This window comes from Trachypithecus francoisi, unplaced genomic scaffold (genome assembly GCF_009764315.1).
Source record: "Trachypithecus francoisi isolate TF-2019V2 unplaced genomic scaffold, Tfra_2.0 Lachesis_group10, whole genome shotgun sequence".
Classification (NCBI taxonomy): domain Eukaryota; kingdom Metazoa; phylum Chordata; class Mammalia; order Primates; family Cercopithecidae; genus Trachypithecus; species Trachypithecus francoisi.
In genome coordinates this window covers 11,798,288-11,813,378 of record NW_022681455.1, presented here as the reverse complement: position 1 = coordinate 11,813,378, position 15,091 = coordinate 11,798,288, and the positions used below count along the sequence as shown (strand labels likewise).

Here is a 15,091-nt window from a genome sequence, read left to right as displayed (position 1 = left end):
GCCCCTTTCTAGAGAGGCCATTCCATCACGAATGTATTTTATCCCACAGCCACCCGACTGCTGTACTGAAGCCCGTTGTCCTCAGCTATGAAACACTGGCCAAGCATTTTGGTACTTCTTTCCAACCTGTCCCTCGATACTCTTGGTCTCGTTTTTCTCTTCATTATTCCAAACTCTGTTCTGCACATTCTTTCTCCTCCTGTGTTCTTTATTTCATCCTTTAATCTCAGTTTCTTAAGTTAAATGTGCATGAATGATGATGGAAATTGTATATTCCATACGAATACAGATATACTTGGCAAAGTACCTGCTCCAAACACAACCACCGCCATTATATAAAGAGCTCATCACAGCCTCCAATTGCTGTTTTCTTCTGGTGTAGTCTCCCACTGCAGATTCTTGCGTCATTTCAAAGGAGAGAAATAAGAAAGTCCCGCCTGGCTGAGTCAGGCACAGTCCTGAGTTCAGTGTTGGATTACTTGACTCATCCAATAAGACTTGTAATGTCTTGCTCAGGAAACTTGTGGAATCTCCCTCCCTGGAATTACTTTTTAAATAGAAGAAATTCTCATTTCCTAAGGTAGTTTAAAGAGAGGAGGCTCTGGCTTAAAGGCAAGAGAATAAGCTTGATGACTTAGAAAGGCTAAGCTTCCACAATTTGAAGATTTTTGTGGGTTTGTGAAGACACACGAATGTAAAAACTAAATATCCTTTAACTGCAGTTTTTTGAATTGCATTAGTTATTTAAAAGTGTCAATTCAGCTTTGTCGCAGGTGTTAGTCAGCCAGCAACAGAAACAAAAGACAGCTAACGAACTCAGAGCAGCGGCATTTCAGGAAAAGGCACGGGACACGCAGTGGGAACAGAATTAGGGAAGAAACAGGAGAAAGGATAAATCAGGGAGCAGCAGCTCTGAAATAAACTTTGACTAAGTAGATGCCGTTACGTGTGGGCTTTTCTGGGTGCCAAAATAGTTGTGAAATGTAAATGATAGTAATTTTGTTATAAGAGTCTTAAAAGAAGACCAGTTGTGGCGGTCATCTTTTAATGCTACTGTAGAGTTTCCTAGGGCTGCCATAACAAAGTACCACAGACTGGGCTTACACAACAGAAATTGATTTTCTCATAGTTCTGGGGGCTGGAATGTGAAGATGTGGGCAAGGTCGGTTTCTCCTGAGGCCTCTGTCCTTGGCTTGCAGATGGCCACCTTCTCCATGTGTCCTCACGTGGTCTTCCCTCTGTGTGTGTCCATAGTCCTCATCTCCTTTTCTGATAAGGAAAAGTCATAGTGAATTAGGGTGCACCATCATGACCTCATTTTAACTTCATCACCGCTTTAATACAGTCATATTTTGAGGTCCTAAAGGTTGGGATTTCGACATATGAATTTGGTGGTGGTTGGCAGGGGACGTAACTCAGCCCATAACAGCTAGCATTGCCTCCCCTGATCTCTCCTTCTGTCATCGCGAGTCAAGCTCATCCTGAGTTTTATAAACATTGCATCGTCCTCGGAGGATGAGCAGACCGTTCTGGTGGGATGGGCTGATGCACACCTGTCCCTCCTGCCCTCCTGGAAGCCTCCCCATGGAGCTCCTGGCCTCGCACTCTCCGTGTGCCCCAGCTGCTCCTTGAGGCCCCTGCACACCCTAGCTCTTGCAGGTTTCTTTTCCTTGGCAGCTCCCTAGTGCCTCCCTCCTGAGCCCCTACACGGGGCTTCCACACGCTTCTCATGAATTCGGACAAAGACGCCTCAATGTTGAGTAAGCTCAATGGCGACAGGGCTGCCTGGCACACACCGTGGGCATCTAGAGATGCCCATGTGCCATATGCCTGAGAAGTCACTGTGAGTTGGGGTGGAGATTGGCAAGTTGGAGGTGTGAAGCGAGTTTTTATTGATGGAGAAGGCCCAGAGGAGCTGAGTAATGCGTTCTTTCCCCCAATCCGATTTCCACATCCTGTGACTGGGAGAGGCAGGAGAAAGTCAGGAGGAGCTTGACTCATGATGACTCTAGGAAGCCCCAGCCTGAGGAGGAAAGCGGGTCACATGGACTTCACACGCCGGGCGGAGGCGGCCTCTCCCCAGAGAGGGCAGACCTGGCCCAGGCTCAGGACAGGATTAATTGCCCTGCTGATAGAACAGCGCCGGCCTCTTCCCCTGGGCCCAAGCCCGTGCCTGCTCTTCCTAACTACAGCAGCGGCCTGGCCTGCTGCGACCTGAACAGCTGGAAGTGAAACCAGGGTGAGGTGAGGCTACTGGTGGGGGCGGGAGAGAGGAGGGAGCTTCTCCCAACTCCCTGTGCAAATGACTGCACAGCCAAATTCTGCAGCCCTGAGGGTGTGAATGTCAAAATCACCAGCAATAATGAGAAGTATTAGGGTGGCAACCTCTTCATGCCATTTAAAGCTGTTGCCCCACCCCTCCCTGAGACACCCTCTTCTGGTTCGAAACCTCCTCCACCCCAGGGCCCATGATTTCCTGTCTTCTTGCTCTTCTACCCCCTGGTCATTCTTCAGTACCTTCATGTCCCCTTCTCCTCCTGTCCCTTAGACAAGGACCTTGCTCTGCTGTTTGCTGCCTTCTTTTCTGTTCTCCCCTCTCTCCTCTCTCCCTTTCCTGCAATCTTGTTCCACAGGAGGGCTCAACTGCCTGCATCTCCCCAGCCCCGCCTCTCTTGAGACTGCAGGGTCTGAATTTCCAAACGGAAGTTCCTCCAGGCAGGTGGTTCTCAGCCTCAGCGGCCCGTGATAAGAATCACCTGGGAGGATTTTAAAAATCCCAATGCCTAGGCCCTAGCCCCAGACTGATTAAATTAGAATCTCTGGGGGTGGGAATCAGGCCTCAGTGTTTTGTGAAGTTGTCTTTCGTTCTCTCACCTGGAGATAATTGTCTCTCTTCTGACCTCCCACAATGCTTTATCTGAACTATGCTCAGAAACCTGAAAAATTTTTTTGTTTTTTAAAAGTCTAGCTCAAGAGAAGGACTGCTGGGTTTGGCATCTACCAGGCAGGAAGCTTTAGGAAGGTTTGTCTCCTCATTTGTGAAATGGTGGTGGGCGGGGGGTCTAATGATAGGACTTGGCTCATAAGGTCGTTATGAGAATTAAACACATATTTCAGTGCCTGGCACGTACCAAGTAATGAATAAAAGGCCGCTTTATGGTTTTGAGTAGTAAGATTTTTGAGTGCTAAACTTGTGTCTCATTCAGTGGTTCTAGAACTTTAGCCTACGTAAAGATTAAATAATCTTTTTCCATATTTAAAACCTGTATTTTATATTCTGTAAAGTGTATCTTAATAAGGTTGGCCAAAAATTTCTTTTTTTTAACTTTTATTTTACATTCAAGGATACATTTGCAGGTTTGTTATATAAGTATAGATTATTTTGTGACCCGGGTAATAAGGTTAGTACCCAATAGGTAGTTTTTCAATTTTTCCCCTCATCCCACCTGGATAAACAATCTTTAACAAGCTCTAGAGAAACTTATTAAAAAACAAACTCTTGGTCCCCATTTCCAGAGATCTTGATTCTGTAGTCTGGGATGGGATAGAAGTCCTGCATTTCTAACAAGCTCCAGGGTGATGGGTGCAACTGGTCTGACCCACCTCCGTATCCTCTCCTACCCACCCCCTCAGCCCAGGAGCAGCATGTGGCTGACTTTGCTAGGTCTTTCCTAGAGTCCAGAGCTCAGAGATTGTTCCCCAACAGCCACCTTGATCAATCACCAGCCCAGCATCCCAGGCTCTAGAACCTTCCTGACTTATACCCTAAAAGCAGAGTCCAGACTACCCCTCTTGTACCAGTCCAGGGCTTTTAAGGATTTGGATGGATTCTGTCAAAAGCCTAACTTAAACCCCCGTAAACTCTATATCTTCATGACCTACCAGTCCTTAAATGAGAAACCACAGAATTGTACAATGCGGTAAGAATGTACAAAGTTTGCCTTCCATATCATATTACTTTCTTGAAAAATACCCTCCTTCTCTTTGTCCTGGCTTTGGGAACCACACAGCACTTAGTAACCCACCAGAGCTCGTGGCTTGCTCTATCCCCTTGGATGTAAATTGCTGCCGCAGCCAGATTGTCTCTGTGAGGCCTACAGGTGCCCTATTTAAGGAAGAAAGTGCACCGGCTCTTCTTCGGCTAAGCAAGGCACCATTTTGTGTGTCTTTCTTGGGAGAGCACAGAGATTCATGGTGGTGCTCTTGACCTGTTTCCAGTTTCTCTAGTGAGATTTCAGCACCAGGCATTTTTCCTAATTTTCCTTCCCAGGAAGACTCCGACTCCGTCCACCCTGTATCTGCCTCTTTGCATTTGAGCTGTTTATTTGGTTCTTCCAACCTCTGTGCCGCCAAGATATCTATCTCCTTATGTTCCCCTTTTAGGCTGACTCTTTATTTTGCTTCCATGTTAGCTCAAGTCCATTACACTAAATACTGTACACATTATTATCCCCTAAACAAATTTACTCAATCAGTCTTAGCGAGCAGGGTCAGGACCCAATGAGCTGGAAGCCCAACCCTTGAATTGGCTCTCAACCAAAACAGCTCAACAGCCACCTCCTCTCGAAGCCACATTACTTACTCCCAGAGGGATGGAGTTTGCCATCAGTGAAGAAGGTATTAATTAAAGCAAATGAAAATGCCCTCATTTGTTGTAATGGATTTAGCTCTTGCAGACCATTTTCTACGGGGTCACCTGCCTGGATGATGTGCTGAAAAGAATCAAAGGGAGAAAAGACATTAAGTTCCTAACTGCCTTCAGAGACCTGCTTTTCACCACACTGGCTTTTCCTGTATCCACAGTAAGTTACAAAGATGTGTGCATAATCTTAACAGACATGTACATATGGACAAAAGCTTCTCCTGGGCAGCCAAGCTGTTTGGGAGCTCATAATAGGAAACCACACCCACTGCATTTACAACAATGTCCTATCTGAGGACTGCACCACATTGCCCAGTGGCTTTAGGAAATAGGGCACATGAGTGATCAGATTTATCACTAGCTTTTGTACCTCTGCAAAGGCTTGGCACAACGTCCTTATTGCTGTCTAATGGGGAAGTTTGAAAGACCTTTCTTAATCAAAATACAACTGAGACAACCTTGGTTCCATCAGGGTGATGGGAATGGAGAGCCCTAGGGAGGGAGGTGACTAATTTTCCCCTTTTATACATCTTGTTTCACTTGCTACAATAAGCATATGTTACTTCTGCAAGTGGAAAACCATCAAGTAATTTTTTTTTGAAGAAAGATATGAGACCTTCAAAGGTGGCACATGGAAACGACAACCGAGGAGAGAAAGACAGCCTGGTATGGGGTACACAGTGGGTGCCTCATTGATGTTGCTGAGTGGATGGATGTCAGGGAGAAGTGAGACATATGCCAGGGACAGTAAGCTTGTATGCTGATGCCGTCCACATTTCTATGACATTGTTCATGTTTTCCATTCATTAGTGAGAATGGAAACAAACAGAGATCAGGCATGCCAGCTGCCCAGCAGGGCCTATGATTAGAAATGACTACCTTCTTCTACCTGTCCTGCTTCCTGTAGTATGGAGACTTCAAACGTAAATGCAAAATGCAACTCTCCAAGCACTGATGAGTTCTGTGATAACAGAGCACGGATACCTATTACTTTGCAGGATACCTCTACCTCTGCCCATGTAAAATCTTCTAATGACCAAGCTTTTTGGTTTTGGGGGTTTTGTTTTGTTTTGTTTTGTTTTGAGACAGTCTCACTCTATTGCCCAGACTGGAGTGCAGTGGTGTGATCTCGATTCACTGAAGCCTCAACCTCCTAGGCTCCGGCGATCCTCCTGTCTCACCTTCCCAAGTAGCTGGTACTACAGGTGTGTGCTATCATACCTGGCTGCGTTTTTGTATTTTTGGTAGAGACATGGTTTTGCCATGTCGCCCAGGCTGATCTCGAACTCCTGAGTTCAAGTGATCTGCCTGCCTTGACCTCCAAAAGTGCTGGGATTACAGGCAAGAACCACCAAGTCCGGCTATAGTCAAGTTTTTAAAATCAACAATAAAATCTGTTTATTTTTTTAAGGCTTAGAAATGGAGCCTTTGAAATGTCAGAAGATAGGAAGATCAGAAGTTTAGTATTTTTTAGCTTCTTTATCTTCGCGTTGACTTTGTAGCATAGAGGATTGATGCTTTGACAAGAGACTCAAGGAGTACAAGAGGAGATCAATTCAAAGTTCTGAGCACCAGGGAGATCTAACCCTCAGTCAACTAGCTTGTGCATTTTCCTGGGAGCTTGGCACTTATGGTTCTCAGCCTTCCTGCTTCCCCTCGCCATGCCTATTTAGAGGGTGGACAAGGAATATGTATGACTCAAGCCACTCCATGTGCCTACTCTCAGCATTCCTGGTGAAAGTTTAGAAAAAGAAGTTATTGGTTAAAATAAATGACTAATGGTCTGGGAATCCTGTTTATTCATATCTTCTCTGCCTGCCACGATGACAAACAATTGATCTCTAACTCTCTGGCACATTGAGGAATCCCCCAGAAACAGCAGATATAGCAATGAAATGAAGGGAAGAATGCTTATTGTAGAATTTCTATAATGTATATGTTCTACATTCCTATAATGTATATGTAAGATATCTTTAAAATGGTTATCTGTTTTTATTTAGCTATGTTTCCTTGATTATCTTAGAAAGCCAAGCCTAATGATGCTATTTTTTGTGTTTTATTTTCCAGTTTGTATTTTTGGCATTCTGGATCCTCTTTCTCTACAATCGAGATCTCATTTACCCCAAGGTCCTAGATACTGTCATCCCAGTGTGGCTGAATCATGCAATGGTGAGTGAGGGGAAAATTCAGTGAACACAGAACACCAATAGCCTCTGTACTGAAAACTCCAAAGTGCCTTATTTATATTTCCAAATGTCTCAATTCTCAGCATCCAATTCACCCCCTCTCTCCACCCCATCACTATTTATTTAAAGGGCATATTGAAGGTACAAAATGAACACAAACCAGTGCTATAATTACAGTGAGTCTACTGAGAACACAGGAGATGTCCAGGTGAGAGTCTGCCATGTTGCTTAGGAAGTCATTGAAAAGACACACAGTTCTGAGAGGGCAGGCCTGAAAGAGAAGCGACTTCTGCAAATATGTCATAAACTTCCAATGTATGGATGGAATCAAGCAAGCTTTAAAAAAAAGCCCACCCCAACATCCAAAGAATATCTCATAGCTGAGCAGCAGTTACTTAAGTAACACGCTTTGTCATGATTCTGCATCACAAACGGGATTAGCATTTACATATTTCTAGGAATACATTTCCATTTGGGTTTTTATTCAGGCTTGTGTTTTGGAGAGGCTGAATAGTAAACAGAGCCTGTTCTGAGATTTTTAGGTCACTGGAACCTGAATATCAGTATCAGGGACCCAGATGAGCAGGGTTGGCATGAGATTGTCCAGGTCTCGGTTGGAGGAGGATAACTGAGTCATTGGCACAATGTGAACAAAGTAATTGTTCAAAGACCTAACTCAGCTTCTCAATACTTACAAATGTATTTCCACATCAATCAGGAGATTATAAAAAGGTCTCAGATTCTGTAAAGCTAATGACATTTAAAAACCCAGGGGATAGCCGGGCATAGTGGCGGACGCCTGTAATCCCAGCTACTCAAGAGGCTGAGGCAGGAGAATTGCTTGAACCCAGGAGGCAAAGGTTACAGTGAGCCAAGATCACACTATTGCACTTCAGCCTGGGTGACAAGAGCGAAACTCCACCCCCCCGACCCCCCTCAAAAAGAACCAGAAACAAACAAACAAAAAAAAAACGGGAAAGGCACAAGGAAGTGTCATGTCAAGACTCCTCAAAGGTTCACTCACAGACTTTCTTCTACCCTCACTCTTGCCCACCTTTCCATGGTCTTAAAACTCACAAGATGACCAACTCAGAAAAACAATTCAGTCCACTAACACTGCCCCTGCCACGAGCCTCGGTCTCCAGAAAAAAACTAATTTCAGCCTAAATTTTGTGCTCAGTGAGTTATTGATGATTGACTGACTAATAGACTACAGCTCTGAACTCTTTCAGAGTTTAGGACCAAACTATGTTAAATAAGTCTGACCTCTTAGGAACCCTCCTCCTCTCAACTTTTTCTTGTCAAACTCTTCACCTTCCCAGTTTCCCATGAATGTTAATCTGAAACACTGATGTCATGAATATTCCTTCCTTTTTTTTTTTTTTTTTTTTTAAGAAATGGTACTTTATATTGTACAAAGCATGTTTTTCAGGTATGGGCTCATTTAATTCACACAGCCTTCTTTAGAGAACTACTATAATCCTGATTTTTACAAATACAAAAATAAAATAAAACCTCGGAGAGGATGAGTGATGTGCCTGAGGCCACTGAATTCATAGGAAGCACAGCTAGGATGGAAATCTGAGGCTAATGCACCCTTCATTGCCTTTTGCTACACTAAGTCCAGAACTTGTGATTCGATTTGGTTTTGTTTCATAATTCACCAGGCAGTCAAAAGGACCCCGCTTTGCTTGATCAGTATAGCAAAGTGTGAATTCTTACTTAAAAAAAAAAAAAAATCCTGAATCCTCATCTGTACGCTGCTAAGCCGAAATTCTAAGAAAATGAAGGGATTTGAAACTACTGGCTGAGCTAGATGTTACTAAAATAATAAAAAGGCAGAATCTTGTAAGCATCTTTTATGTGGGGCCAAATGCACCTGTCAAACACCTTCTCAAGGTTTGTGTGCTTATCTTGTAGTTTTTCTTCACAATGACTACCATCTCCCCTCCCCACACACACTTTAGGGTTGATAGAAAGTTGGATTTCTTTCAAATAGTTATGATGACGGTGCCCAATATTTGTGACCTTGCTAAGTAAACAGCCATATGGATTTGTGATAATTTTGGAAGCAGAGAGCTGGATAACATACATCACATCCATGAGCTAATTAGCAAGGCAAATACTGTGCAACGGAGATCCTTAAATATTTTTGTGCCTCACAAGCTGAGGGGTGCCGTGGACCTTATCCTTTGCCCTTTGGTCATTCAAGTAACCTGAATCCCTCAGAGTAAAGGAGCAAGGGTCAAAGGAAGTGGAACAATGGTGGCAAGGAGAGAAGAGGAGGAGGAAGCTACCCTAGGTCATACACAGACGTTTCTGTGTTTCTCTTAATTTGGTTGAAGAAACTCTCAACAGATCCATCTCTAGGAAAAATGTTGGTATCAGCAAAACTGGCCTTGGGTGTCCCTAACGCAGTCATCCCCAAACTTCCTGCCATCTTTTGATGTCTGCTCCAAATTAAGTGTCCTAATAACTATATCCCATCTCTGTCTTCTAGACTGTGTTCCTTGTTCTGGACATTTTCTGTCCTCACTATTAAATCTTCTTGGCCTATTGCCTCAAGGAGTGTTCTCTGCCAAGTTCTTAAATACTAGTGTGAACTCATGGTAGAAATGGCTGCTACTGTGTCAGTTTGTTAACACTTCCCACATTTTGCCAGTGCCTGTCCATGATGGTCCAAAGGAAGGAATACAATTCTGGGAAATCGCCACTATGGCAGCCAGAGTAATGATGGGCAGTCCGGCCGGACATTTGGTACTAAGTGCTTCTGCGTGGGGCTGGCCCTGTTCCCTGTATGGCTCCTTTTTCCTTTCCACAGTAGAACAATTGCCTTCCATCACCAGCGCCATGCGGTCCTGAAAGCTTCTTTCGTTTCTCAACACTACCTATGTTTGCTATTTTAGCCTTAGCTTTGGAATATTTTCCCCATGGCCATTTATGATGCTGCCCCAGTTGCTATGAGTAGTATCTGTCAAAGTAAGAAATACCACTCTCCCCTTGGACACAGTGTGGTTGTAGGACCTTCATAAGGAATCAAGTCTTTGGATTGCTCCCAGCTCAACCCTTGTAGCTCATTGGAAACTTGTCATTGCAGCAGGACTATTCTAAGCGGATTGTGTCTCTAACAGACATTTTCCTGCCCTTGTTATGTATTCAGACTAAATAGAAACATCAGTGAGATATTTGCATCCACCGTGGACAGGGCACCTTAATTAAAGTAGATCAATCTGACTGTTTTAGTGCTAAACAGTTCTCCAGTCTTCATAAAACAAGGGAAAGAACAGCAAAGTATTCCTTCAGGTTTTGCCGGGAAAACATTAACTCCTCAGGTCTTATCTAAATGCCTACTAAAGATAGAATCAGAGCAGACAGATTTAAATAGCAGTAAGCGGACTCCCAGTAACTGAGAAAATTATCAAATCCTAACCGGAGGGGAGCTGGAGGACTTATTTCTCTGGAAATCAACCTAAATTCTTCAGGTTGCCCCAAAGGAGAGGTGAAATAGATCAGAGTACTCCTCAGAGCCCCTTCTATCTTTGAAAATAGTACATGATTATTGAGAATGTGTGTGCAAACTTTAACAACTGTCAAGGATTGCATGAATATAAGGTATTCTCATGTAAAACTTAAGAATTCCCAACCAAGATACACTGGCTTATTCTCAATCCATGATCACAGAGTCCTAGAACTAAAAAAGTTTCATTGATGTTAATGAGGGTTTCAAAACAATCTGCTATTGAGAGACAGGGCTTTCCCTGGCTCTTTAAATTGGCGAAAGTCCCAAATACAGCCACCTAGTTATTTAATATGTTGTCATTTATTCACTTGAAAAAGAGTAGTTAAGCACCACTACATGTGTGACACTATGATTGATATTGAATGAGGGTTTTGACATCTGGCAGTCTTAAATCTGGTTGAGTCTAATGTACACACACAAAGTTGAAATAGTGAGTTAATGCTAATACAAGGCAGTGGCATAGGTGGTGTTATGCAGAGGGACATGGTTATTGCTGAAGGAAGAACATGGACAGGAGGGCTTCTGTGCCCCACGTGTCCTGGCCTGGCTGTAACTCACGAGCAAGGCGTGACTGGTTGGCCTGGATGGCCTTTGAGCCCTCTCCCAGGGATGTACTGGGAAGTCAAAATGCCCAGGGAGTAAAACTTAAAATCTTCTACTTTCTTCCTCAGTCATAGCATGCCAGATGTTATTATTAGCATTCAGACCCAATCACAGATTTTTCTCTGCCACCCATAAGCTTGCTGTGAAATTGTTGGGCTGCTAAGTAAGGGTGAGTAAGTAAGGTCAGCTACCCTTCATCCCAAGCATTGCAAACTCCTCCCACCCTTCCTGATTCCTCACCCTCAATTCAGCCCCAGCCCTGGGCATAGGTCACCCAGTCTGCATATCTTGGTCCAACTCAGTGGTTTTCAACCTTTACAGAAGAGGCTCCTCTGTGAACCTGAAGAAATCTATAGACGGTTTTTCCAGGAAAACACAAATACCCATAAAATTTTGTGTACAATTTTAGGAGGCTCATGAGCCCTCCAAATTCCATTTATGGGCCTCTTACCTAGAACACCTGACATAACTGAACATACACTTGAAAAGAAGGCCCCCAGATGGTTTCCACTGCTGAGTTCAAATCAAACAGACAAAATGAAGAATCATGCATTTGAAGAAAATCACTCGTATGTGCTTTGTGTTGTTGTGTCCTTATGTGGGTGACAAGAAAAACATCAAATACGGTCCCTAATCTTAAGAAATTTAAAAGAGATATTACATACCTAATCTAATATGCAATATAGCTAAGATGTATAATAATAAGCAAGACATTTGATTTTAACATAAGGAAGTGCCAAAAAAGTATTTATCAGATGCCTGCTATGTACAAGGCCCTCTTCTAAGAGCTGAAGATGCAGCAATGAACAAGACCATCGAAAAGATCTGTCTTTGTGGACTATACACACATCCCAATGGGGAAGATAAGCAGTAAACACACAATAAATAAACAGGGTGAGAGAACAGAGTGGTGTGTGAGTGGGTGTCTGTGTGGAAAAAAAGCAGGTTTAACAGGGTACAGGGAAATTATAGTGGCCAAGGGATGCCTCTATGATGAGCTGATATTTTAATAAAAATTTGGATAGGGTGAAGGAAACAGCCACAGGACATTCTGGCAGAAGAAAGGCTCAGGCAGACAGAACAGCAAGTTTAAAAAGCCTCCAAGGAAATACTGGCATCTCTAAAAAACAAGAAGGCCAGCGTGGCTGGTTCAGAATGAGGAGGGAGGAGATGAGAGGGTGTAGCCAGGGTTCAGATTATGCCTCATGTGACTTGCAAGGAGTTGGCATGTTATTCTGAGTATGATAGAAAAAGTCACCTCTTCAGGGATGCCTTCTTTGTACCTCCCTAACATACATATATATACTTAATAATCCATATGGCAGAAAGAAAGATAAAAGATATTTAGCCTAAGCCGCAGGGAAGGAGTATAGATACAGAGGCTGGGGAGGTGCAAGGATTATGAACAAGGAAATCAATTGTTCCATTTAGACATGTGAGTTTGAGATACCTATTAGATAATGATGTCAAGATGTGGAACAGGCAGCTGGACATACTGCTCTAGCTTGGACATGTGTAGGGTAGCTTTCTGGGATGGTGACATACATCTGATTATCTTCATTATGCAGATTGTTTTTAAAGTTAAATTTAGTAAAATCACCTAGGGAGTAGTTATGGTTAGATAAGATATTCCGGGAGACTAAGTCTTGGAATACTCCAGCCTTCAGTGGTTGGGAGAAAAGGGAGACGGATTCAGGGAAGGACACCGAGAAGGAGGTGCCAGTGAATTAGGACCAAAAACCCAATGCAGTGTAGTCTCCTGGAACTCAGTGTAAAAATATTTCAAGAAGGAGGAAGTATTTTATGTCCAAAGCTGCTGAGAGGTGAATATGATGACCTTGTGAGAGGACTTGAGTCAGACCTTTCCACTGGACTTGGCAATTTGGTACTCACTGTGACCTGTTCAAAGGCAGTTTTGAGAGTGTGTGGGGTGAAGATAGAGCCTTGGTTATGCTCTGTCCTTATGGACTATATACACATCCCAGTGGGGAAGATAAGCAGTAAACACACAATAAATAAACAGGGTGAGAGAACAGAGTGGTGTGCTTGTTACTATTACAAATTAATGCAAATTTCATAGCTGAACACAGTACAAATGTGTTATCTTAACGTTTGGAGGTCAGAAGTTCAAAATGGGTTGCATGGGAGAAAATTCAGGTACTAGCAGAGTCGCATTCATTCTAGAGTCTCCGGAGGAGACTGTTTCCTTACTTCTTCCAGGCAGACCACTTACCTTCCTTGGCTCATAGCTCTTTCCTCCTCCTTCAGAGCACATCACTCCAGCCTCTGCTTCCACCATCTTCACATCACCTTTTTTTCTGCCTCTGCTGTTCCCACCTCCTTCTTATAAGGATCCCTGTGATTACAATGGGCCCATCCAGATAACTCAAGTTAGCCTCTTAATCTTAAAATCCTTAATTTAATTACATCTTCAATGTCTCTTTTGCCATGCAAGGTAACATATTAACATATTCACAGGTTCCAGGGATTAGGACATAGACATCTTTGGGGACCATTATTCAGCCTCCTGTGCTATAAAATAACACCATTGAATGCAGACCTAGGTCTCTGCATTGTAACCCTTTCCACCCCAATTTCGAAAAGGCTGTCTTATACTAGGTATATCAAAAGATTCCATTTGTTCTGTTGCATAAAAGTGGCAATAAATTATTTAAGCTCATGTAATAGTGACCTCTATTCTAAGTATTTTCTTTTTTAAAAAAAGTGTTGTGCAGTTACCTATCAATAGAAAAAGTAAGGCACTACATATATAATTTGATAGAGATTGTATGATACAGACACAAAATGTGGTAGCAGTAGAAAAGGTAAAGCTCAGAATGGCTGGTCAGAGAAGGAGATATCAGATCTCAAAAGATGTTGATAAGTAGTGATCAGTAGGATATTGATAAAGGTGACAGAACATTGCCAAATATTGACAATGTCAAATCAGGTTTTTCCAAAAGGTTCTTCTCTTCTTCTTTCCTTCCACTTCCCCTCTCTGCCCCTGTTCCCTCAAAGAGAATTGCTGGCTAAATGTCATTCTTCCAAGGGGCCCAACAAAGAGACTCTGCTTGGCATCTTGCTAGTGAACAGTAGGCCTCCCTTTGCAAATGTCAATGATATGAGTCACTACACCAGCCCCATCTCACTCCCTGCTGGGTGAGCAGGATTGCCCTTCCTCCGTACTGCCTAAAGAAATATTGGCCTCAATTACATTCTCTGCAACACTGGCCTAGAACACAAGCAAGGCAAGTTGATCAGAAGAAGAGAAGCAAGAGAGTAAAGGCTTTATTTACCTCAAGATGTGGGAGAACATCCTTTCTGAATTATCACAGAGCAGATTAATGGATTGTGACCAGATGTTCCTTTTTGCAGCCAGAATCAATGCCCCACCTTGCCCCACCTTCTCAACGTACCAACACCACCCGGAAGTGCTTCATGTAGGGTATTAAAAAGCCACTTTCTTTAGAGACCATGGAGAAAACCTGGAGGCTGTGTGTTTCATGTAGCTACACATATGGGGTTCTCATTTTAAAGAGTGATGCTGCATCACTGCCAAAGCATTAACACAACAACCAATATTCATTAAAATGTCATCATGTGCTGAGCACAGAGTGGGCACCATTTGGGCTAGCAGGGGATAAAAGACAATATTCCCATCATGAAAATAGTAAAAAGTCAAAGAGCAAGCCACAAGGTGCTATCAAAGAGTGCAGGATAAGGTCCAATGAATGCCGTGAGCATACTTCTAAAGGGAAAGTCACTCCCCACTGTACAGGTTAGAACAGGTGATGAATGAGTTGGAGATTTGAGCTGGGGTTCAAAGGTTGGATAGAAAAGACAGCAAGTGATGTCCAAGTATGAGAAATAATGAGCCAAAAGAGAGAAATGTCTGAGCCCAAGGCAGGCCCAGGGCACCATGAGTAAGTAGATCAGCATATTTGTTTCCTAGGCTGCCATAACAAAGCACCACAAATTGGGTGATTTAAATTAACAGAAATGTATTCTCACACAATTCTGGAGGCTAGATGTCTGAAACCAAGGTGCTGGCAGAGCCGTGCTCTCTCAGAAGGCTCCAGAGGAGAATCTGCTGCATGCATTCCTCAGCTTCTGGTGTTGTCAGCAGTCCTTGGCTTGTAG

The 15,091-nt window shown here is 43.2% G+C and overlaps 1 protein-coding gene across 5 annotated transcripts in view; it reads left to right on the top strand.

Annotated features, from left to right (window-relative positions):
• The window catches only part of ADTRP (androgen dependent TFPI regulating protein), a 92,678-nt gene that overhangs the window by 32,872 nt on the left and 44,715 nt on the right, over positions 1-15,091 (top strand). For 3 of the 5 annotated variants that reach the window (XM_033216225.1, XM_033216224.1, XM_033216226.1), the window contains exons 3-4: positions 4,668-4,802; positions 6,710-6,811. In XM_033216225.1, the coding sequence (XP_033072116.1) occupies positions 4,668-4,802; positions 6,710-6,811 (237 nt within the window). Of the gene's footprint in view, positions 1-2,968; positions 3,023-4,667; positions 4,803-6,709; positions 6,812-15,091 lie in introns of all 5 variants that reach the window. The other 2 variants (XM_033216228.1, XM_033216227.1) reach the window with 2 other exon arrangements.